We start from the raw sequence: 25,600 nt of genomic DNA, 5'->3' as shown, positions 1-25,600 counted from the left end.
CGCAACAGCTCATTTTCTCTAAAGAGACTTTGTTGACCGAAAACAGCTTGGCAGTTCTTAAAGTCGGTTTGGCGCTTTCTGCTTGTTGGGCTTTGGACTTTGCTGGTTGAGATCGTTACAGCTGTCAACGAAGCAAGAAGAACCTTTGGGTCCAGCTGTGACCAAAAGCCGAACGGACACAACTCCAGGTCTCTGCGCGCAGCAGCGTTGGCTGCAACCACTACGAGACCTCTTCGGGCGGCGGACGAGCTGTTGTGACCGTACTTCTGACCACGTGGGCCCGATCAGGCAGCTACCGTGAATAATCGACGAGGCCGACAACCTCGCGACGGCGGTGGGAAGTGGGATGCTTGGAATGCCCCTCCGAGCCTCAGCGGATTAGTGTAGTAGGAATGTCAAGGGCCATTGTCAGCAGTAACCCCAGCGAAATTCCTTGAGCGGAGGTGACCACTATAGCGGCGAAGGCCGGAGACGCGCCGGAGGTATTGTCCGAGCGACCACAGCGGAGGCGACGTGCCGGCGCCGGTCACGCTGGCGGTTAATTGAAGAATTCTGTGTCCCCGACTCGCGTTCTGGGCAATCGGCGGGGAAGCAAGTTCATTCACCTGCTGGAAGACTTCGGGAGATTCCTTTCCCGCAGGGCTGGATGAGTCAGCATCTCCCCCTCTCATCGACCCAGCTGTGAGAGAGTGGAAAAGCCCGCACCTGCCCAGCCGTGGGTGGTAACAGGAACGTCCCCTTCGGTCCATCGGATTGGACAGTGCTCGTCGAACATTATTCCCCAGCCAGGGATCTGGGGAATCCGAACGATATTTAACTCGGCCGTGAGTGTGGCCGAGAGAAGCCTGCTAGCTCCAGTCGACTACGGTTGACGAAGACGTTCCCCTTCCACTGAGAGCCATTCTCAGTCCCGCTCTATGTAAATAATGTAAATACAGTTTTTCCTTCACTTCCCCTACTCCCCGTCTCCGGCCCACGTTCCTTCCTCCTTCGGCACTACGGCGGTGCTCCTGGACCCGATGCCTGGTGGGACACGCTACTAGCCCGGCAAAACATATCAGTCTTGCGAGTATATTTTGCAGGCTAGTTGGTGCCTAAGCATTCTGGTTTTTTTTTTTGCGCAAAAGACACGACACAAAAAAAACCAGGTAGACAGGACAAGCGCTTACTAACAACTCAGGTGTTTATTGACGGAACATTTGCTTAAATACAGCAGCTGCTCTTATCAAACATGAAGAGGGAAAGAAGAGACTTCGCATACACATATATTAGATCAGCACAGATCCCATCATCGCACGAGTGAATGCATGTTTTGAGCTCTAATTTTGCGCAAGATAACTGATTTCTTTTTTTTGAGAGCAAAATTGAAGGATTGCTGACACACGAGTTACCCGATTTTCCTATCTCATTAGCCTCAATTATCTCTCTTCCAAGTTGTGTCTTGCACCGGCGCAGTACTGACGTTTTTTCGAGCGCGGGAGTGCAGTTGCGGCAATTCCGAATATGGTCAATCATTTTGCTACCTGACTTGTTCTTGACATCTCTTGCGTGCTCCCTCAGCCTTTCATTAAGGCACCTGCCAGTTTGGCCAATGTACTGCTTACCACAGGCAAGTGGTATCGAGTACACAACGCTCTTTTTACAGGCCACGAATCGCTGCTGGTGCCGCTTCGAACAAGCGACGGCCGCATCCTCCGCATTCACTCTCTTGCATATCCTGGAGAGTTTTTCAGGAGCGTTAAAAACCACTCTAACACCAGCCCTAGCACCGCTCCTGAAAAACTCTCCAGGATATGCAAGAGAGTGAATGCGGAGGATGCGGCCGTCGCTTGTTCGAAGCGGCACCAGCAGCGATTCGTGGCCTGTAAAAAGAGCGTTGTGTACTCGATACCACTTGCCTGCGGTAAGCAGTACATTGGCCAAACTGGCAGGTGCCTTAATGAAAGGCTGAGGGAGCACGCAAGAGATGTCAAGAACAAGTCAGGTAGCAAAATGATTGACCATATTCAGAATTGCCGCAACTGCACTCCCGCGCTCGAAAAAACGTCAGTACTGCGCCGGTGCAAGACACAACTTGGAAGAGAGATAATTGAGGCTAATGAGATAGGAAAATCGGGTAACTCGTGTGTCAGCAATCCTTCAATTTTGCTCTCAAAAAAAAGAAATCAGTTATCTTGCGCAAAATTAGAGCTCAAAACATGCATTCACTCGTGCGATGATGGGATCTGTGCTGATCTGATATATATGTATGCGAAGTCTCTTCTTTCCCTCTTCATGTTTGATAAGAGCAGCTGCTGTATTTAAGCAAATGTTCCGTCAATAAACACCTGAGTTGTTAGTAAGCGCTTGTCTTGTCTACCTCGTTTCTTTTGTGTCGTGTCTTTTGCGCAAAAAAAAAACCCAGAATGACTATGTCTTGTCTATTTTCAGGTGCGGCCGACGATCCCGGCTGTTCCTGCGGCCACCTCTGCCGGTTCCTGCGACCACCGCTGCCGGTTTCTGCAGCCGAGCGGCGGTTTTTAAGGCGGATGCGTTTAAAGCATCATCCTTGTAAGTAGGAGTTGTCAACAGAAATGTCACGCTTTTCAATTGGTCCAAATGGCCGCGACGTCACAATTCGCGAATTTCAAACGGGGCTAATCGCACTTTGGCTAGTAGCCATGCAACCAATTAGAGAGATGGTATAGTGAGGTTCTTGTACTGTGCGATGTCAGTGCACGGTAAAGAACCCCAGGTGGTCGAAATTTCCGGAGCCCTTCACTACGGCGTCTCTCATAGCCTGATTCGCTTTGGGACGTTAAACCCCATAAACCAAACCAACCAAACCGGTATAGTGACGCTCCAGGTAAAATAAATAAATAAAACCGAGTAGGAAATTGCTCGAGTTGGGGAATCGAAACATGGTCTCCGGAATTCGACTTTTATGTACAGTATGTACAAGGGCTTTTACATGATACAAGGGCCAAGAGCAACACGGGCTAGCACAAAGAAGAAGGGCGGCCCCGGCGGCGAGCGTAGCTCCGGCGTGATGGCTCTTCTGCTGCCCGTCTGCTGCGCGGGTTCAGCGCGGCCCCGTTTTTAAAGCCGCCGGTGTCGGTTGCGGCAGCCAGCAGTTCAAATCCTCCAATCAGGTCACGGCACTGGCCACCGTTCAAATTAGACCAATGGTCGAGAGGCGACGGCCGGCGAAGCGTCGTAGGAGTTCGCACCGACGGAGAGGAGGGGAGGAGGAAGGGTCGGCGCCGGCGGGGCGGGATGATTCACGCTGCACGCCGCGACATGTTCGAGAGAGTCTGGGCCTGCTTTGAGCGACGGCGGGCGGGCAGCGCTGGCTTCCAGAGAGGCCAGCAAGCGAAATGTGGGCGCCGGCACTACACTAGTGAATACAGTGTCTTCGTTCACTCCCATCTTCCTCCTTTCCCTGACGGCGAGGTACAGGTGTCCACCGAGATATGCGAGACAGATAGATTTCCTTACCTCAAAAACCAATTTACCGACGCGCAAGGCGTAGTGCCGAATGGGATGGTGGTGGTGATGGAAAACGTTTGTTTGCTCTATTTTACAATATTTTTTTGCGGCTTCAGATGGAGTCTTCCATCTTATCAGCAGGGTCGGCTCCCCTAGTCCAGGGCTCCGCTAAGAGTTGCTGCCCTGCGTGCATGCCTTACTAGTCCTTGTTGGACTTTCAGGATGTCGCTGGATAGCATCCTCTCCCACGGTTCCGCACTCGGGTTTTCTATTAAGGGTAGCTCGTCTATTTTCTTGCAAGCCCATGTGGTACTGTATAGGGTTGGTTTGTCTCCACACCACGAGCATTAGCTCTTGGACTGCGTGGGGTAGATTTTACTTAGCATTATATGGCACGGGAATGTTCCCGTTTGTACCTGTCGCCATGCTACGGCGTCTTCTCTATTGAGTTGTTTGTGTGGGGGCGGGTATTTTCGTCTGATCCCTCTGTAGTAGTTAAGAATGTCTGTATAGCTTTGGGCTACCGGCTCGAGTTCCTCAGCGGGGTCGGGACTGTTGGATGGAGATGGTGTTCTGGGGACTCCCTGGCAGCGTTGCAAGACGCTGTCGCGTTCCACTCTTAGAGGCGAAGCTTAACATCTTAACCACACATCAGTGACACAAGCAGCAACACCGCGCCACCGCACTTTTAGGTCGACAAAGTGCCCCCCGTGAATTTTTCGGTCTTTAGGTCGTGACAGCCGAGCAGGGCCGCCTCCCAGTCCTCTCTGGTGGGGTTGGGGGGGGGGGGGGGGGGGCGGATAGATGGGTTTGGTTGACACGCCCAAGCCATGTGGAAGGTGTGCGCCACCTCCCCACAGAACTGGCACGCGGCGCCTCCCTTCCCCTGGAAAACACTCGGTTTGATCGGCCTGCGGCGCTGGGAGACTCAGGTGGGCCGTTTCACCACCCTCCCGCGCGCGGTCGCGGTAATCGCCGGCTCCATTTCCTGGGGTGCTGGCCTTTTTTGGCCGCGTTTTTCGTGACGCTCGGTCTCTGGGCCTCACACTGAGGCTTAGCCCTAGCAAGGCGTAGCAAGGCCCTGTGTACGCAATGCCTTGTGACCTCGAGCGTACCTAGAGCTTGGAAAAACGCTAACATTATCTTAATTCATAAGAAAGGAGATGTCAAGGACTTGAAGAATTACAGACCGATCAGCTTATTGTCTGTTGCCTACAAGGTATTTACTAAGGTAATCGCTAATAGTGGCAGGACAACTTTAGACTTCAGTCGACCAAATGACCAGGCAGGCTTTCGAAAAGGATACTCGACAATGGACCATATTCACGCAATCAATCAGGTGATAGAGAAATGCGCAGAATATAACCAGCCCCTATATATAGCGTTCATTGATTACGAGAAAGCATTCGACTCAGTAGAAACCTCAGCAGTCATGCAAGCATTGCGGGATCAGGGTGTAGAAGAGTGTTATGTGAAAATATTGGAACATATTTATAACGATTGCACGGCTACGATAGTTCTACATAAAGTCAGCAATGAAATTCCAATAAGGAAAGGTGTCAGGCAGGGAGACACGATCTCGCCTATGCTATTCACTACCTGTTTACAGGAGGTATTCCGGGGCCCGAAATGGGAACAGTTGGGGATAAGAGTTCATGGAGAATACCTAAGTTTTCTGCGATTCGCTGTTGACATTGCCTTGCTAAGTCACTCAGGACATGAACTGCAAAGCATGATCAATGAATTAGACAGGCAGAGCAGAATGGTGGGGCTAAAAATTAACATGCAAAAAACCAAAGTAATGTTCAACAGTCTCGCAAGAGAACAGCAGTTCGCAATTGATGGCGCGGGGCTGGAAGTAGTAAGAGAATATGTCTATTTAGGGCAGGTAGTGACAGCTGATCCGGATCATGAGATGGAAATAACTAGAAGAATAAGAATGAGGTGGAGCGCATATGGCAGGTTCTTTCAGATCATGAATGACAGTTTGCCAATATCCCTCAAGAGAAAAGTATACGCTGGCTGTATCTTACCTGTACTCACCTATGGGGCAGAAACGTGGAGACTAACAAAGAGGGTTCAGCTGAAGTTAAGGACGACACAGCAAGCTATGGAAAGAAAAATGATAGGTGTAACGTCAAGAGATCAGAAGCGGGCGGAGTGGGTGAGAGAACAAACGCGGGTTAATGACATCCTAGTTGAAATCAAGAGGAAGAGGTGGGCTTGGGCAGGGCATGTAATGCGAAGCAAGGTCACCGCTGGTCCTTAAGGCCGATTCACACGACGGACCGTTCGCCCGCGGCCCACGCACTACGTGTTCATGCGTCAGCACATTGAGAGGCGCGCTGGGTGGATGGATGGATGGCGGCCGACAGCGCGTCGCTCAAAGTGCTGACGCATGAACACGTAGTGCGCGGGCCGCGGGCGAACGGACCGTCGTGTGAATCGGCCTTTAAGGGTACGGGAGTGGATTCCAAGAGAAGGCAAGCGTAGCAGGGGGCGGCAGAAAGTTAGATGGGCAGATGAGATTAAGAAATTTGCGGGAATACGGTGGCCGTAACTGGCGAAGAACAGGGTTAATTGGAGAGACATGGGAGAGGCCTTTGCCCTGCAGTGGGCGTAGTCAGGCTGATGATGATGATGAAAGTATTCATGAACGCTGCTTCGGTGCTCTCCGCACCATCGTCGTTACTGGCCGTCAGTGCTGCGCGTGCTATGCGCTTGCCAAAGCGCTTATCACGGTAACTGTTCAATCTGACATTTGGTAGCCCACACATTTCTGAACTTTTGCTCTAGTGACGCATCGGCTCAGCTGACAGCACACAAGGAATTTTGTGCCTTAAAGCATAGGAACAATGGCGCAAGTTATGATGACACTATGAGCCTGAGACAAGGCGAGAATAAAAATTACGATAGTAACACTGGATATGCGCTGTATACTGCATGCCAAGTTCGGAAAGTCAGACCATTTTAATCATGTTCTCGCTTGTGCAGGTATCCGCCGCCGGGGGAGGCGCGCCGCAGTTTCAGACATCCGTGAGTATAATTTTTCTTTCTAAACACCACACAATCCACTTTCACTGATTGTTCTGAGTGGTATTACTTGCGCAAGAGTGTATCTGTAACGTCTAAAACTCTTTTGAAGACCCTCTCTTATGATGGGGCTCCTGCCTTGCGCATACTCATCATGACTGAGTGGATGCTAACTGCGTGATTTTGGTTCCTACCTTTAAGCCACACAGTCGGTCACTTGTGATGAAGCACGCAAAAAAGTTCGAGCATTGGAAAGTTACGAGAAGGTGTAAGGCACAAACAAAATTTCGCGAAGAGAGAAGTGCGCGCATGAGCGTTCGTGCTCGATCGTGTTTAGTGTTACAAGATTACTGCAACGCCCCTAGCGGTCGCTCCAAGAACTGCAGTGCGAGGAAAGGAGCAAGGAATTGCGCAATTACATCGCCTTTCTCTCTTCACAATCGCCTTCTCCTGGCACTTCACCACTAGTGCCCGAGCGCGCACTGGTGAGATCGGCCCAAAATGGTGCAGTTGGCGGCCAGGCTATCATGCCGAGGCCCCGTAATGCACCAGTATCACGAGAAAGTCTGGTCTGTAAAGCTGGACTGCAAAGCTAGTCTAAACAATCTTCCGTCTTTGTCAAAAATCTGGAGCCCATAGCGACCATGGCTGAAGAGGGGGCGCTGCTAAACGGTGGAGCTTGGCGGCGACGAGGCTGCGCAGGGCGGGAGGCGTACTCCTCTCCCTCACGTGTTCTTGTTGAAAACGAGATCTCACGAGAGCCAGAGGAATGTGCCTCCTCGCACGACGCAGCCTCGTCACCACCGAGCGCTGCCGATAACAGCGCCGCCCTTCGACAATGCTGCCGCTACAGCCACGGTGGCAATGGGCTGCAAACTTTTGACAAAGGCTGTACGCATTACCTAGGTGTCAGTATCGTTTTTTTTTTAAGCCGCTCCGACGGGCGCCCTGTGGATGAGGACTTTCGCGCACCGGGGAAGCCAAGCTGGTAGGGGTGCAGCGTTGACTGGGGTACATTCGCGAAGTCAGCGTCGATTTTTAAGGTAAAGACATGACTCCTGTGGCTGTGGAATATTGCGATTGGCGGACATCATGAAAAAAGTGAGTCATGTTAACTAGTTAGCTGGGCATGATGCTTAACTTCTTAACTAGCACAGTGCCTAGTAGCAGCGGTCTATATCTGGTGGTAATAGTAGTATGGGACATAATTCACGTATAACACTTAGACGCTTAAGATGTCTAGCTGGCCATTAGTAACAGCCATCTCAGAGTTAGCATTCAGAAAAAGCGATCATCTTCGACGCTGTGGCACTACAAATTTTGGCCTTGACCAGAGCGTTCCAAACGCATTCCAGACGTCTTTGGTCAACGTGCTGCAACGCTCACCGCTTTATGACACTCCGCATTGCACGTGACCTTCACTTTTCGTTCTGATATGAAGCAGTGCGAGGGGGGTGACCGCGAAGATACAGATCTCTAAAGCCACAGCGCCGAACAAAATTACTTTTTCAAAAGAAAAAAAAATGTTATGGTTATTATGAACTCGAAGCCATGAATCTCTAATGGCACCTTGGCGCCTAATAGTAATACTTAAATATAACTTTTAGAAATGAGTCAACCAGGTTTCTGGTTAACTTGGCTCCCCTGCTTCCTTAAGTTTGCCAACGATGGTATATCCCATGGGAGCAATACCTATATATCTCACAAAAGCCAGATTTTTTTTTTAATTTTGGCACATATTTGCTGTAAGAGCCGGTATATCAACGAGCTAACTTGCACTGCTCACCTCTCTTCACGGCGTCACTTCAAATTGAGGCGCTCTGCATTCTCATATAAATGTTATCGGTTACAGTGAAAAAATATGAAGACAAGACACTCCACGAGTGCTGCGCCCAAGGTCTTCTGCCAGACAGGTTCCTGCGAAGCTGTTCGGAGCGTGTGGATATGCTCCGCACCTACCTGAAAGCAGGCAGCGCCCTCTACTCAGCGGAGTGCGTAGACGCCTTCGCCAATTGCTGCTCACACGCCGAAGGTATGGTTTGAGTAAAGATGAGAGGTTCTTTCTTCTTTACACCTCGTTTCCTACTAAGTTCTCGTTTATTTGGCGTTGGACTCATAGTAGACAGCCAGCCGATGGACGGACAATGACACACGGACGAACAGGGGAACATGACTTTAAAAAAATGTACAGAAACAAATACACACAGCACAAACAGAAGCTTCGCACTCAGCTACCAAAGCTGTTACAGAAGTAATACTCGAGGTCCAAGCTCGCTCTTCACGGCTTACCAAAAGCTGGGACCTGTCTAGATCGCTGCGCGAAGCCTGACCTAGAAGTGGGTTTAACGTCCCAAAGCGACTCAGGCTGTGAGGGACGCCGTAGTGAAGGGCTCCGGCAATTTCGACCACCTGGGGTTCTTTAACGTGCACTGACATCGCCCATTACAATGCCCCGGTAGTCGAACAGCGCGGCTTATCTTATAGCCAGCTCCCGCGATAGTCGCGCCGCCGCTATCGCTCTAGCCGCGGTGATTACACAACAAAGTGTCTGCTCCAGTTTTTCCGCCGGCGTCGATAATGTCGCAGTTATAAGCTGTTCTCCAAGAATTTTAGCTTTGGCATTAAATTGCCGTAGAGTCCTGTGCTGCCATCAACAGTTCCAGGCTAGTTTTGATAGTCGATTTACGTAGTTCGGCCAAATGCGAATTAGGTACGATAGCAGTTCGGTTTTCCTTTCGGTTCCGGTGTTCAGATGCAGTGTTCACGGATGGCAGTTGTTCTAATTAGATAATGTCCATACATGCGGAACTGATCATTCTCTCCATGCCGGGATCCCAGGGAGTATTCCTACCACTCTTGGCACAGTGGTGCAGCGGTTATAAGCGGTGCGCCACTGCCCTTCTATGGCAGGTGCTGCCACCGGTGGGACTTGGGTTGCGCCCCCGGTCGCTCTTCCCCAGCAGCCTCTCGCGATTAAATGGGCTGACACGGTGGGCAGGTTGCTGGATGTATATACCTGGGCAGGTAGCCCACAACCCAGTGGGCAGGTGAGCAGCCTTCGATAAAACCGGCTTCAGGCAATCAGACAACGGCGAAACACGGGGAATGGCCTCTTTAAGGGCAAGTGCATTAAAAATGTAGCTTTTATACATTCGGCTGACATGTGTGCTAACGCAACTGGCTTCGGTATGGTTCTAACCAGGAAAAAACGCCGCAGTATCATTTTAACCCGATGGCGTTAAGGGCTTTGTGTTGCACAGAATTCGACGTCATCGTTGACCGTGAGCGAAAAATCCACGAAAAATACCCAGTGAAGCAACCTAGGAGGCCGGTGTGCCACCCATAGTATCGTAACCTTGTGACGTCATCACAACTTGCCCACCGGATATCTAGCAAACTGCGCACCGCGGCAGGTGGCAATCAAATTAATGATTGGTCACGAGGGGTTGCTCGGGACGAGCAACATGGGTCGCATAATCCTCACCGGTGGCAACACCTCCATTATGAGGACTCCGAGGGGTCTACGAATGTAAAGTCGAGAATGACCATGTCAGCTTATATGCGCATTAACCTATTCAAGCTTTCGCGTCATTACCTGAAGGCGGCTCTATGTCCTCCTAATTTTTTGCTCTCTTTCTTGAAAGCGATAATGACAAAGAGGAACAAACGCCCATGTTCTGAATTTCACCACAAACAGTATTGTGGCCAACGACCCATTCTGGACAGTTAAGGTGTGCAACAGTTGGGTGCTAGTGAACGACCAGACAATAAACCTCGAAGACAGTTAAATACAGATTTGCTGCAATGAGACATATCGGAGCTTTATGAAACCGCTGTACACCTTTCAGACGTTACTCTGAGAATGCTGGCACCATGAAGACATGAAAATAAATTTTGTGCCCTTCCAAACTGGGCACTTTGTGGGAAGTACTCACAGAGGGGCCAGTCCCATTAAGGACATAACGCCATATATTCATTGCAGGCTATCATTGCAGTGGCGTACTTCTCTGCTTATTTTTTAGACCCATGCAAATATGGGTATTTGCCACCACATCCTGCAGACCAAAAATGGTGCTATTGGGATTGGCTGCCCTTCCAGGCACTGCTCCGCTTCATGAGAACCTCGACCGTGCATGATAGGCTGTGATTTTACCGCATGCTTACTGGCTTTGCATACTGACTTCAATTTCCGAATACTTCCTTTTCCCCTTCATATTCATATCTCCTCATCCATACCCCCCCCCCCCCCCCCCCCCCCGTGCAGGTTAGCAATTGTTCTTTCGGTTAGCCTCTCTGCCTTCCCTTCTCCCGCTCCTCCTCCTCCTCGCGTCGTGAGAACAAAATTATCGTCATCACGACAACGCCACAGGCGGAAGTCTAATGCAGTGGTTGTCACAGTTGCCATTTTCGTTTTCGTTGTAACTGGCCACCAACCAGTAATATCGCCTGCTTTCCTTTCAGAGAGCCAAGCGGTGGCAAGGACGTTTCAAGAAGAAGCTTACACACTGGGATGGAGAAAGTTTGATTTCGAGAAGGAACAACGCAAAGACTTCAGAGAGACGTGGATATTCGAAGCACGTACCTTCGAGTGAGTCACGTCACAGCTTGCAAACACTGCGTTTGTGGGCTATCGGTCTGAGGGCGTTTGAGGACTATTGGAGCAAATCCGACTGGTCTCTTTGGGTCATCTTTACAGAACCACTTGCTATGCGGATTCGTATGCATGTACTATGATTTCTTTAAGGAAACGTTGTTTGTAGTTCGCACTTCTTCCGTGTTGTGACCATTATTTATGCAGTCGTGGTAAACATCCCATAAGTCCGGTATTTCTGCGCTGGTTGGAAGCACAAGTGAACACTCCTTCGACGTTTGGGTACCTAGAATTAACGTCACAGGCTCTCGGTCCGGCGGAGCAGTGTGAAATGGGCATCAGTAGGACACCCTAGAAAAGGCGTTTCATAAAGGATATCCCCAGCGTTCCTGTGAATTAAATTCACGGTAGGATAACAAAGAGGAAACAAGAAATGGCGCAATTTATGAAGAGAAATGTGCTCATTTGGTTCCATTGCACCTGTTATGCGAACTACAGTGCCAGCCTACCGGTTTGCTACACACGGTTTTTGTTTGCGGCAATGTTCGTGTAACACTTAACTCACTTTTATTTTGGGTCCCAGTGGTCGAACCGCACGCAACAAGCACAGTGTGCTAGTGCATATCCTTGCTTTAACCATGGTGTACTTGAAGTGACATGACTCAATCTTTAAACGAATCCAACTTCACTCACGAAAAGCTGCATAAGCTGCACAAAAAAAAAAAATTAAGGGGCACGTTGGCTCTCTAAAGTTCTGCAAGGCGAAAGCGTTTCCTGGCGTACTGTGTTTTTTTTTTATTTTTCACATTTTATTTTGCTCCTTTATTCTTTATTCTTGTTTCTTTTGTAATTTTTAATTTTTTCTGTAATTTTCGTTTTTTTATTTCTTTTATTCTATTATGAAACCCATACATTCACTAGATGCGCCTTTATTCATGCCCAAACCCTGAGCCTTCGCTGCGGAGTGGTAGCGCCTCCACTTCAAATGCCAAAGGCCCTGGTTCGATTCCCAGCCTCGGTAGATTGCTTTTTTTTTTCAAGTAGTGACGCCGAAACGCGGACACATTTGCTAACATTCCTTGGTCACGACAGTATGAGGCACTAAAGGCTTTCGCCTTAATACTTCAAACAGCGTTGCTTATGGACAGTCCGCGTTCAATGGAGGCATCCTGCGATACATAAGCAGCAGCGCAGGTGGTGTTACTGATGACGTCGTCCACATGTGTTCTTTAGTAGCTATGGCGTTCTGTATTCGATCCTGGCGAATACATTTCGTGCGGGAAAAAAAAAACATGCAACGTCCCGTGACTTTCAGAGAGGGGCAGAAAATGAGGTTCGAGCTGTCCCTGCCGCACTCGATCACCACCTGGGTACTGAGCGCCTTCAGTGTGGCGCCATCTGGTGGCATCTGCGTGCACGACCCCATTGAGATTCCGGTGTTTAAGAAGCTTTTCGTCGAAGTCAACCTCCCCTACTCCGTCATCCAGAATGAACAGATTGACGTCCCAGTGACTGTCTACAACTACGACAGCAGTGAGCAGAAGGTAAGCACGTGTCAAATGCTATTCGCTCAAGTAGCACATTGGTTGGGGCTAGTCGAATCGTAGCTAAAGTTGATGCGGTTGACGCGGAGGACAGCGAGTTGTAAGCTGGCACCTGTCCCGTTGTTTTCAAGTGTCTTTTTTTCGCCGTCCTCAAAATCAGCTTTATGCTATTCGTCTTCTTCGATTGGCAATTGAAACGATCGATGTGAAGCGGAACGTACCACTCGCCGCCAGAGCGCACGCGCTGATTGGTCCCAACCGCGGTGGTTCCGACAATGCAGGCATGCGCGTCCGCTGATCAGTGCATGGCGCTATCTGGCGCCCTCAGGGTGACCTGCGCATGCGCAGGGGTGACGCTGGGTATGTAGTAAGAGTTTGCGGTATGTGCTATGATAAAATCTCTGTGAGGCACTCCCCTTCACAGCGCGCTGAGAAATCGCGATGATCAGGAGCTTACATGCAAGCTCATTAATTTTTTTTTCTCGCACCAAGGTATAAGACTTCAAAGCAGAGGAAGGTTTGGTAATTCTGATAAAATATTATCAACGAATGCTGATCCCGACATCCTATCTATATCGCGAGCACTTCGATCCTGATACATTTTCTAGGTAACACGGAATTTTTGTCTCCATTATAGACCAGCAAAGGGAGAACTGAAAAATGGTTTACCATTTTTTTTTCCAGATGACATTCGATAATAACTGCAGAGCTATCACTGTCGTGGCGATAAAGATGTGGCGCACGTCGTCGCATAACAGTAAAGAGCCGTTCTGGGCAAAAACTTGAACTTGGTGAAAGTTCGCAGCAACTCTGTACCGTAAAGCCTACATATGCGCGGATAAAGGTGATATAGAAAAAGCAAAACGCGAACAACGTAATACCTGTCGAGCTAAGGCCAGCAGGAATCATTGTGCTCGTTGGCGCTGGTAAACCCAAGAAGAACTTGCTTTTGTCCTCGATATGCAGTGAGGCCTGCATCGTGCAACATCTGGTCGTTCCCGCGCCACTCATGGCAGCAAGGGCACGGTAGGCTTGCTTCTGGTTTCATGCGTCTGCATTCTACGGCGCAGGTGCAGGTGTTCATGCGCGGCATGCGTGACGTGTGCTCGAGCGCGAAGGTAGGCAATCCCTCGGCCGCGCACACGGTGATTGTGCCGCCACGCCAGGGCCGCACGGTGGTGTTTCCCGTGGTACCCTTGGCTGCCGGCGATAAGGAGATCCACGTGGCTGCCGTCAGCGAGTCGGCGGGGAAAGACTCCGCTGCAGTTATCCTCAAGGTGGAAGTGAGTCGATTTCAATCAATTTTGTTTGTTTGGATGTTTATTTACCATATATTGTCGACCCTATGGTAAAGCACGAGATGGAGGGGCATAAATACGCAAAAAGATGAGCGAACCACGATTAAAAAAATAAAGAAAATTGCAAGTAAGCATTAGCAGCACATGCTCAAAAAGCAGTAAAGGTCAGATGTTTGAATGTTGTTAGCAGGTTAGCTCAGTTGGTAGAGCCACTGCTTCAGACAGTCGGCAGTCCCAGGTTCAAATCCCGGACAAGGATGAACTTTCATTTAACAGTTTCCCTTCATAGCCGTACGGCTGCGTTTGGGTGGCTGCTAATGAGTAATTACTGCTTATTTCGAATCTACTCCACCTTGGGGGATTCCCCTAATCACTGGACTAAAGCTTACCTTACAGAGAAAGCTCTACGGGTGGCTTTCTCCGCACCGCCTAAGTATGTCGCAAAAGAAAGCTCCATTGTTCGCCTTCTTGTCAATGTCGTGTCCTCGTCAGACGACCCTACAACATAAGAAACATCTGTACTCATTTTTGAAACAGCGCAACAAAGACGGGACGTGGAAACTGAGGGGTAAAGACAAACAGGCGCTGACTAACAACTGGGTTTATTGAAAAAAACACAAATATATAGACAGAGTTAGGAAAGATTAATCGCCACCATAGTCAACTCATGCCACATGTGACGCCAGATACCCAATCTCCCCTTCGGAAAGGGCGACCGATGGGCAACTAATGCACGTTGCGCCCTTCTCACGTATAAGAAAAGCTTCAATAACTTCTCGCGTCATCTTATCACTATGGCGGAACACGATGTTGGTGTTCTTATAGTCGGGGGTACATTTGCATTTCTTGCAACGGAATGCACATTTAGCGAGAGGGTCTCCTTCTGATTTTCTTTTTTCGTAATCTTTTTCATGCCTACATTTGCACTTCCTGCAGTGGACCGCCACGTGTGACAGGGGGTCTTTTTTTCTGGTGTTCTCATGTTCCATGAGTCGCTTGTTGATGCATCTTCCTGTTTGGCCAATATATGTGGCGCCACACGAGAAGGGAATTTGGTATACTACCCCTACCTCGCAATGTACATAAGGGGAAACATGGCGCACCTGACAAGCCCTTTTGTTTCCCTCCTGCCTCTGCCTTACCTGTTTGCACATCCTGCCTAATTTCTTCGGGGCAGAAAACACGACGTCAACGCAATATCTGCCTGCCACTTTTTTGAGCCCATGGGACATGCTGTGCGCATATGGAACCACTGCCGGTCTTTTGTTTTTATTTTCATTTCTTGCACTCGGCTGAGCCCCATACTTCACCTGCCTAAGCAATTTCTCCGCTGCCCTGGAAATGAGGTGAGCCGGATAGCCATTCGCGCATAATCTGTTTGATTGGGCTGCAATGCTCTCCCCAATCATTTCATGGCAGGACTTCTTGAGTGAAGATTGCAGGCAAGACAAGATAATGCCTTCTTTTATAAGCTTGGAATGACCTGACAGGAAGTTCTCTAACTACAGGGTTTATAAAAATTAATCACGTCTGCAGCCTAAGTCTAATTGGAAGCCACAGAATACTCATGGTACTCTTACATAGTCACCTGTCCAAGAACTATGTAACGGGGCCGCTCTGAGCATCCTTCCGTGTTGGTTGCTTTGTATCAACTCGTTCTTTTGAGCTGAGAAATATCTAATTTCTCATGCATCGCCATGAGATTATTCCTCATTTTGATTTAGACAGCCTTTTTGCGGGGTATGTATGGTATGTATTCAACTAAAGACGAGCCGTAATACGTTTTTTTTTTTTCATGTTTCTGAAGGCATCGGGACCCGTAGCCCGGATTATGTCACGCGTTGAGGAGTGAGATGAAAATGACTATAACCCGAGTTAAATGGCGACTATGAGGTCGCAGCATGACTCAAATGTCAGTATTTCATGTAAGGATCTAGACTAATTATGCCGAAAATAAAACTAGGCTAATTAAATGAAAATAGAAGCAATGCCTTCTTACTTGGGAGTCCGACACGCTACCCTAGGCCATTGAAGCACGTTCGGGCGACTTAAACAAAATGAGAACTTGTCTGTCATGTGGTGTATCACGTGGTCTAGTACGACTACTTGTGTATTCTACTTAGTGCGTGTAATTAAAAGATGATGATGATTGTGATTTTTTATTGCGCAAGGGTATCTGGGGCCAAAGAACGCCGTGGCACCAGGTATTTTTCTTATTCTCAAGGTGGGGTCAAAGACTCCGTTGCCAAGCATTTCGCTTTAAAAGAAGCCGAGCACAAGGCCAGCGGAAAGCTTGTACCGATTGTACGACCGGTGGGTACTCGGCGGCGCTAAGAGTCGAACCCCGCACCTCCCGCATGCGAGGCGGATGCTCAAACAACTAGGCAACCACATGCAATTAAAAGAGGTACTAGTAAAGAAAGAAGCAAATAACTATTAACGCTGCCACGTCATATACCCATCTAATGTTTTATTATCGATGGCAGACAAAATATTTGCTCAGGTCGGATGGGGATTTGGCAGGTTGTAAGAAGTCGTTTTTCCTTTTCAGACGCCTGGGGTGCCAAAGCAGAAGAACTTAAATGTCATCCTCAAACCCGAAGGCAGCGTGAAGAGTCAGCAGGCAAGCCGTACCATCGACGGAGATATTCTTTTTGATGGTAAGGAGCGCCACACTATGAAGAATAGTTAGCGCCGTAACCGACGGAACGCTGCGCGAGTTTAGGCTTCTACGCATGCGCGGGCTTTGGAGTTGGCTTTGGCCGCCTTTCTTCTCTGCTGTCGTACAGATGTTGCGAATATTCAAACTGGAAGCGCACTGAATGCGGTTGATCTGGGTCGCCAAAAATTGTCCACTTGCAATGCGCGTGAACATAATCACAGGTGTCTCACCCTTGCGCGCTCACCGACCAAGAGTGGCTTAAACTTTCATGCCAGAGTTCTCTAGAGACGATAGACTGTTTCGAATTGTATCCGCAATTGTACGGTTCGCAAGTTCCGTGCTCGATGACATTCCTTTCCACAGGACCCTTCAAAAATCTCCAGCCTTGAAACTTGGCTCTTTATTGTCTTCTTGTCACTCAACCAAACACAACGCAAAAAAAAAAAAAAATCGAGATGCACTCTTTTACCTCCTCATTCCGACATCTTTGCCTTCCCACTGCTGCGACTGCAACAGCCGGAATACGGTGTGACTAACTTGAATATTTAGATGTTCTAGATATAACTGAAAAAAAAAAAATGTCCTAAGATGTCGAGAGCACTTGAATCCACGAAAGTTTCGTATTCTATTAAATCCACCTGGTCGCGTTGGTGATGAGTGGGTGCTTCTGAACACACACTACAATGAAGCCTTGGCGGCATGCGGTGAAGTGAAACATTGGTTTTCAACACGACGTATAATGCCGAGACGATAGAAAGGTACAAAAAACTTGGACACTAGCATTTTACCGGTGTTTTTTTTCTGCACAGTGAAATTCTAAAAGTCATAAATTGGGTGGCTAATTAAAAAAGATTTTGTAAAAGAAACTAAGTCCTTTAACTAATTCCTCGATGTAATACCCTCGTGAAGAGGGCCTTTAGGGGTATCTTGAAATAAATAAATAAATAAATTTAAACAAAGTTGTAGACAAGTACGTTGGTATGCAAGAAGCGGATTTATGGCCATTGTTTGGATTCTGGGGAGGGGGTAGGGGGTGACGTTGTTAGTGTGAGTTAAATAAACCCAGGTAGCCGAAATTAATCTGGAGTCCTTAACTGAGGAGTCTTCTATAGCCTGTGAGCGGCTCAGGTACTTCAAACCTATATACTATGATATTCAGTTCCATCTTTATCTCTTCCTTCATGGCGTAGCTGAGGTGTCCGTCAAGATGCAGATCCTTGAACCTTTTATTTCGTCAGAAAACCAAACATACGGCCAGGAAGCTTCGTTCGAAGTTTGAAACAGGGGCAAAAGCGGCCAATACGGCATGCGCCAGCCTGGATGAGGGGACCGCTAGGCACCACCTGACCTCGAAGTAGATACGGTAGAACACTTACTCATGCAGGAAAATTGCTGGGCTAAGAATGTCCTAAAGAAATAGCTTAGCAGAGTTCAGAAAATGTAGAGCAACGTAAAACAACTGCTCGTTTTCTTTTACCCAGAAAGCATGTAATTTAGAAAGATGTTGTAAACTATCGCAATGCTTTTGCGCTTGTTCTGTTTGATGATAATGAAGTCGGTGACCTCTGAGGAACTTGTGTGTTGAATTTTACCAGTCTCTTTTCGAAAAGAAAGCAGTTCCTCCTGATCGATATTGCGCTGCGGCGCGGGAACTCTAAGCGGCTTATAAGCTAATCTCACAGCTACGCAGAGGCTTAATTAACGGTCTGGATGCCTTGGAAATCGTGTTTATTTATCAACCGCAGGTGGTTACGAATTTTGTTGACAATCGAGGGGCGTCTCACAACCACACACCAGATAACTCGCTTGCCACGGACAACAAAATAAAAAGTGATACCGCCACGTGCGGACGGCGATGAACACAGCACACGATTTATATAGTGAAGGTTAAAGCTGAGGTAGCAGGTTGCATACATTACCACCTTCACAATACTCCACTAAAATGTGCTTTTCGCAGAAAAGTTCGTCTCCGGGGAGCATATCATTGAAACTAAACATCCGTCTCTACCGCCCGAAGAAGCGATACCTGGATCTGAACGCTTTGAGATCGACATCGTGGGTGAGTCTGCACCTTTTTGTTGTGCTTCACGCATAAACGACATGATACCTCTATGTAGGTTCCGTAGCTCTTTGATGTGTCTTATTCCTGAACAAGCGGACCACTCTATGGTGAATCGTTTGCTATGGACATGCTCCATTTTACTGTCGACAGCCAGGTTACAGAAACTCAACTGCGCCTGCTAAACACTTTCTGTCACTGTCGCCTAAAGCCGAGTGAACGTGACTGGCTGACAAAAAAGGAAAGGCGTGCTATGAAGATTTTAAAAGGAGCAGAAAGGCATGGCAGCACCCAGGCACTCGAGCCGGGTTCCGCTTAGCGATGCGTAGAGGAAGTGGTGGGTATGAGGAGCGGAATGCAGAGGTACAATCGAAAACAAAAGCACAGAATGTGCTGGCTGTTATATTCTACACACTACACATGCGGAAACCCTGATAAACATGATGCCAAAGCGTTAACATTTAATGTTAACGTGTCCTATATATGTATATATATATATATATATATATATATATATATATATATATATATATATATATATATATATATATATATATATATATATATTAGGTAGCACCGAACATTAGAATAGTGTTATAAAAATGTTATGTAAGTTGCAGTAATGTTATATTTTGCGTAGTAACTTTAGATTAACATTAAAAATTAACACGTCATAAGTTATATAGGAAGCACTTGCACGCTGTAAACAAACATTGTTTTAATATAATCTTCTCAATTTTATTATAATGTTAGAGTCGGGACTATGAAACAACATTGCAATATATTTCGAGCACGGATTTCAGACCTTTTCTCACTGTTCGTAGAGTAAAGATGTTTTTCAACTAGCAGTACCTTGTTACCACATCTCTTAGATAGCAGTCGCCATAGATTGCATGAACAGCCACATTATTCTGTCGCAGAACTTTAGTTATTACCCATTCGCCACTATCACTCATGGGACATCCCGCACTAGTGAGTATGTAAGCTCGACGGCATGATATCCGTTCGGAGGTGAGTGAATACTAGTTGCATGCTGTGCTGTAGTGTAGTGGAGAAGGTGTCGCTCTTGTTGTTGATTCTTGCAAGGCGTTGTAAGTTGTGTGCTGTCCCCACTGGCAGGCCTGCATGCTTGTGCTGCGCTGCTTCACCATTTTCGAGGAAGTTTCATTTATATTGTTTACATGTTTCATGAAAGTTCGGGGAGGGTTATTCTAGCATTTATATGTAACATTACAGAAACGTTAGAAAAAAAGGACATTAAGTACATTTAAATAACATTTGAGCCTAAAAAAAAACGTAAGATTATCGCAATGTTTCGGTGCTACCTGATACTGGCACCGCATTGCTCCCGTCACAACGCAAGGGGATTCCACGACATCCGTGTTGGATGTCAAGGGGAGAAATGCTGTCGCTGAGATGCGTGCGCTCTCTTTCCCGGGGATGCCCTGGTGTAGAAAAAAAAATTAATAATAAGAAGAGATTCAACACTTGCAGAGTTACGTTAGCCTTTAAGGTTGTGTTTAAGTGTCCGATACTATAAGTGTTAGGTTAGAGATTGGCTGTTAAACTTTTTTACCTATCGCCTAAGACATTCATGCAGCAAATATAATCAGCTCTCATGCAGCGCTGGTAGAACTTCTGTCATGTGTATTTTTTGTGAAGGTTTGCCCTCCCGATATGTACCTCGAGGACTGCGTTGTGAACATCCAGGTCGGTCCGTAGTTGCAAACAGATTTCATGAGACTAACTGAGATACCAAAACCGTCATGACTATCCTGGTCACATGATCAGTCGTGGTGGAGCGTTGACCAGTGCGGGCCAGCATCAGTGGGTAGGCTGTTGCACAGAATTATGAGCGCACCACGAAAACTGACCCGGACAGCCCTGCGCTTGGAGGGCGCCTAAGCACTTATCGTCCCCCGTCTTTGCACTTGCGACGACCGTCTTCCCACTTCCCAAATCTTCTGCACCAGAGTGAAACGGACGACTATACCCGGGTGTCTTTCAGGCCGGCCAAGCGTCTCCACTCTGTACCGGCAAGGACAGCATCTGTGGAGATTTCTTACCTCACTGTATTAATTTCCTTAAGTGTTTTTTTTTTCTTATCTGCGAGCACGAAATATAACTCCAACCGAACTGAGAGCGACCATGCGAAGGAAACGTCGGCTACAAGCAGCAAGTGCTTCTTACATCACTGCCACATTACAGTTGGTCCTGCGCGTGTTGTTCAATGTCAACGTTCCGACTAGCTGCAACGCTGCGTGCATCTGTGCGTATACTCGTCGCTACCTATGAAACGCGAGCTGTTGTCATCGACTAAATGAAAGCGTCTGCACTGTTGTCTGAAAAGTTGGCTCCAAAATATTGCCCATATACAGCTATTGCTGTTTTTTTCTTCACCCCATAAGGTTTAAAACACGCGGGTAATTTTTTTTAGCTCTTTAGTCACACTGCGATATGGTGCAGGCACTCCCATGGGCGGTGCTCTCGAGACTTCCGTCAAGAATCCGGAGGACCTGCTGGAGCTACCGTTTGGCTGCGGCGAACAGACCGTGAGCAGGCTGGCACCCACGCTGTACGCCTACCAGTACATGAGCGCCGTCGGGCGAATCTCACCCAAGGACGAGCGTAGAGCGCTGGACTTCATCAAAGAGGGTGCGTGTACTTCCCCGCACAGCCTTTCTTGTCCGTGCAACAGAAAGATCGCGTCTGTGAGTTAGTGTTTACTAGAGGCAGGAAAAACTCGACCAACACGACGCGGCGCCTCACGTATAGAGCAGGCAGCTCTTATAATTTCCTTAGAAGGAAAATTTTAGCGCAAAAACACTATTCCAAGAAGTTGGGGGTTTGTATGCTTGCGGCGTTTGTGGGTTTGTGCCAAGTGAAAGTAATAAATAAAAAATCAAAATAAATTTCCGCGATTAGGATTCGAACCCACGGCGGCGAGAACAGGTCAGCTCCGCAGGTGACTGTGTGAGAGCACTGGGCTATCGCCGCTTTTTTTGACATAGTGCTATAATAGTGATGTAATATTCTATAATATATATATATATATATATATATATATATATATATATATATATATATATATATATATATATATATATACATCAACTACATAGTACAAACCATGAATAAAACCATCACAAATCACAAAATGCATAATGCGACACTCCTAAACAAGCAAGCACGCGAAAAAACGCAACTCAGGGCATATCATGATACTGCTACAACATAATGCGACACACCTAAGCAGCGATGTACTATAAAATGGTCAGTGAAAAGCACAGCACTAGGAGCGGTTGGCACTCTGGTTCAAATTCTGTCCGGGCATACAATTCCGTTAGATGAAAAATCATTTTGCTGAAGTGGACTTTTGCAGAAACAAAATATTCACAATGATGATGATAATGAATTTTTATGCGCAAGGGCATCTGCGGCCAGAGAGCGCCATGGCACAAGGTATTTTGCATTTGCTCAAGGTTGGGGTCAAACACCCATTTCCCGAGCATTTCACCCTGATTAAGCCGAGCACCAGTCCAGGGGAAGCTTGTACCCTTTGTATCACCGGTGGGTACCCGGCGGCACTGGGGATCGAGCGCCGCACCTCCATCATGCGAGGTGGATGCTCAACCACGTTGCCACCACTGCGGTCAAAAAATATCCACAATGTCTGTCCATCGTAAGTGTTTTCCAGAGGCTGTGTAGTCCAACCGAAGACCCCAAAGAGTTCATCAACAAATAGCAGTGCAGTGAAATATCGAACAGAATGCGGTGTCAGATTAAGTTGTTTTTTTCTATGCCCGTTGGAAGATACTCCAAAAGATTTTTTCATCTTTGCAGTCGATGAAACAGTGTTCTATCGTTTCCGGAACATCACAAAGGAGGCAATTTATCGTAGGTACAAAAATGCCCTGTTTCATAACCATGTTTTCAGGGGCAATGTCTCGCTGTGTTGCTTAAAGAAAAATGTCTTGGTACACGTCGAGGGGGGCACTTTGCGTGCTCTTTTGAGTATGTCATGTCCTGGTAAACCAAAATACACAGAGCGGTACACGAGCGAAGGGAAGAGCATACATATTAAATGCTTCTACAACCTCGACACTGAAGACAGGAACTCGGGGGAGGAACAGACGTCGTGCACTGAGCTCCCCGAACACAGGCGATGAGATACATAGAACACACAATTAGGTTCCGTAAAACGCCAACTAATTTACTTGCAAGAATGCACGCACTTTTGGGTGTGCAGTGTCACGGAAAAACATGTAACGTGAAACTACCTTTCGCACATAGTGGTGGTCTAAAACAAGGCCACCAGCGCTTACAGGCCCGAAAAGGTTACCACACCTCATAGATTCAAAGGACGAATCCCAGATAAAAGTGGCGAACACTGTGAAAACGCTAGATATAATCTTTGGCAATGAATAATTTGGAGTAATAATAAATTTTTGCGGTGAGGAACAGATAACATGCAGTCGCCCTGCAAAAAAATAGAGAGACCATCGGGGACAAAAGTCTGAGCATAGCGCTGAAGAATTAGCACACGGTCTTTCCAGTGATGACCACTAGGCTTATAGGTCCTCAAAGATACGTCAAAGCACTTGGGTGGCTTACGTGTCCATTGCATACCTGCATATTCAGCAGGTGTCGATCCCCATATTCCTTAACCAGTGACAGTAACTCTTGAAACGATTATTCCGAGCTCCCGACACTGAATGAAAGTCCTCCGTTAAACGAATAACCTCATCGATGCTTGGCTAATCAGCGCAAAAAAAAAAAAATGCATGTCGTCTCCGTTAGCAAATACCTTCAGTTCGTGACCCATAATTCGGAAGCCACTGAGGGCTCTGCTGTTTATAACACTTACGCAAAGTGGCTCCAAGTATAGTGTGAACAGGAGCGGGACAGTGGGCGCCCTTGTTTCACAGAGGACAGAATACCGACTGGTTGTGAGAAACAGCCATCTCCAGTCAAATGCGTGGAACAGTTTCTGTATCAAAGGCGTACCTTAGAAGAAAGAATTGAACCAACAATGAAGTAATTTAAAAGAGAAAAAAAGAAATGAATGTAACACTCGAACGAACGCCTTGGCCATGTTAATTTGCAGCAGGGTTAATTGTTCGTGAGTGTCACTCCGATACAGCAACACCTTGCGCGAAGCATGTAGATTAGGCTGTATTGATCGTCCCTTCAAGCCACAAGTTTGAAGAGGTCCAATCAAAGTCGACACTGCAAGCTGTAGCAGATTTGAGAGTATTTTAGCGAAAATCTTAAAATTAATATTAGAAGGCGTTATAGGTCTGTAGCCATCTACAAATCGTACTTTTTCCTTCTCATCAGTTTTTGGTATTAAGACAATATGGCTTTTGGTAAATGACGATGGCACAAATCTATTATCAATACTGGTTTAAAAAATTTGGCGGAGGAGAGGAGATAAAACTGATTTAAATTTCTTGTAAAATTCCCCTGAGAGGCCGTCAGGTCCCGGGGTCGTCGAAAGTGGCAATCGACCAAATGCACCTTCCAATCCATTGAAGGTTAAAGAGCCAGTTATATTACTCTATCATCTTCAGAAAGCGGAGTAATCATAGAGCGAATAATACGTTTACTCCGCTTAGCTGCGCCTGACAGTTACACGCCTCCCTGTTGTCGCATGCGTAAGAGCGCGCAAGCCGAGTACCGCGGGCCGTGCACTTGGGAAAAAAAGTAATACGACACGTGCTGACACAAATGGCATTTATTGCTGCCACAAGAATAACACCCGCCAGCTACAAACAAGGGTAAGTTCCTATGAAGGAACGCGCTATATGTCCGGCTCACCGGCAGTTACCAGCGAGTGTTCGCCCACGCCAGGGCAGGGAAGACTCTCCGACGACGGAGGGGACGAGCTCATGGGATGTTCCCGCGAGGCTTCGTTCCGCTGGCGAACAGTGAAGCCACGCCGGGTCATCCGCGCGCGATGGCCTCCCGAAGAGAGAAACTCTATTCTAGTGGGCCGGCAAAAAGCGGTGAAAGTTGAACAGCATGTTCTGAAAATAATTAATCTTGCCCGACATTTTTAAGACAGACCTCGTGCACGAGCCGATTTTATAAATACATAATCATTTCTTTGAACTAAGTATTGTCAATCGCCGCCGCAGTGGCTCAGTTGTAATGGTGCACAGCTGCTGACCTGAAAGGCGCTGGTTCGATCCCGGCCGTGACGGTCGAATTTCGATGGAGGCAAAATGCTAAAGACCCGTGTACTGTGCGATTTCAGTGCGTGTTAAAGAACTCCAGGAGGTCGAGTTATCCGGAGCCCTCCACTAGGCGACCCTTACTGCCTGAGTCGATTTGGGACGTTACACCTCTTAAGTCCTATATTAATGTCATTTCTAGCCACCGTCCAAGAGAAAGTTGCAGCCTGTCTCTTTTCACTGTTGGTCGCATGAAAGTGTTTGGTGCAACAGCATGTTCTTTCCCTTAAAAACATACGCTTGCTTTCACACCAGGTTATGAAAGGATCACGTACTACCGGAAAGAGGATGGATCGTTCTCGGTCTACAAGAATCGCCCTTCCAGTCTATGGTGAGTACGGAAAACTAAAGTTAGGGCTGAGCGAGATCAATTTAAATGGTATGCAGGAGGCCATTAAAATACGCATAGCAACCACTTTCGCATGCAGAATGAATTTATGGACACAAAAATGATACGGGGGCGCTGTTTCATGATTTGCATGATAGCTAGGTGGGCGAGTTGGTGATACATTTTCCAAAAAATAACAGTGCGAAAAACGGGGACGAAGGGTAGAAAAACACAGAACAAGCGCTTGTCTTTTGTTTTTCTACCCTGCGACCCCGTTTTTTCGCGCTGTTATTTTTTGCAAAACGATTTGCATGTTTCGGTTCTTTCCTCTCATCCTGAAAGCAAACACATTCAGATTTTATATCGAACGTCAATGGAAAA

The 25,600-nt window shown here is 47.4% G+C and overlaps 1 protein-coding gene across 1 annotated transcript in view; it reads left to right on the top strand.

The window, feature by feature from the left end:
- Positions 1-25,600, top strand: part of LOC149341637 (A.superbus venom factor 1-like) — a 123,241-nt gene that overhangs the window by 47,279 nt on the left and 50,362 nt on the right. Inside the window, exons 16-25 of the mRNA XM_089543760.1 lie at positions 2,431-2,550; positions 6,463-6,504; positions 8,354-8,533; positions 10,963-11,089; positions 12,408-12,636; positions 13,707-13,919; positions 16,486-16,594; positions 18,554-18,655; positions 21,122-21,310; positions 25,147-25,222. Of these exons, the coding sequence (XP_089399886.1) occupies positions 2,431-2,550; positions 6,463-6,504; positions 8,354-8,533; positions 10,963-11,089; positions 12,408-12,636; positions 13,707-13,919; positions 16,486-16,594; positions 18,554-18,655; positions 21,122-21,310; positions 25,147-25,222 (1,387 nt within the window). The remainder of the gene's footprint in view (positions 1-2,430; positions 2,551-6,462; positions 6,505-8,353; positions 8,534-10,962; positions 11,090-12,407; positions 12,637-13,706; positions 13,920-16,485; positions 16,595-18,553; positions 18,656-21,121; positions 21,311-25,146; positions 25,223-25,600) is intronic.

Source organism: Amblyomma mixtum, chromosome 5 (genome assembly GCF_055824585.1).
Source record: "Amblyomma mixtum isolate Tamu chromosome 5, ASM5582458v1, whole genome shotgun sequence".
NCBI lineage: Eukaryota > Metazoa > Arthropoda > Arachnida > Ixodida > Ixodidae > Amblyomma > Amblyomma mixtum.
This window is presented reverse-complemented; position numbering and strand designations above follow the sequence as displayed.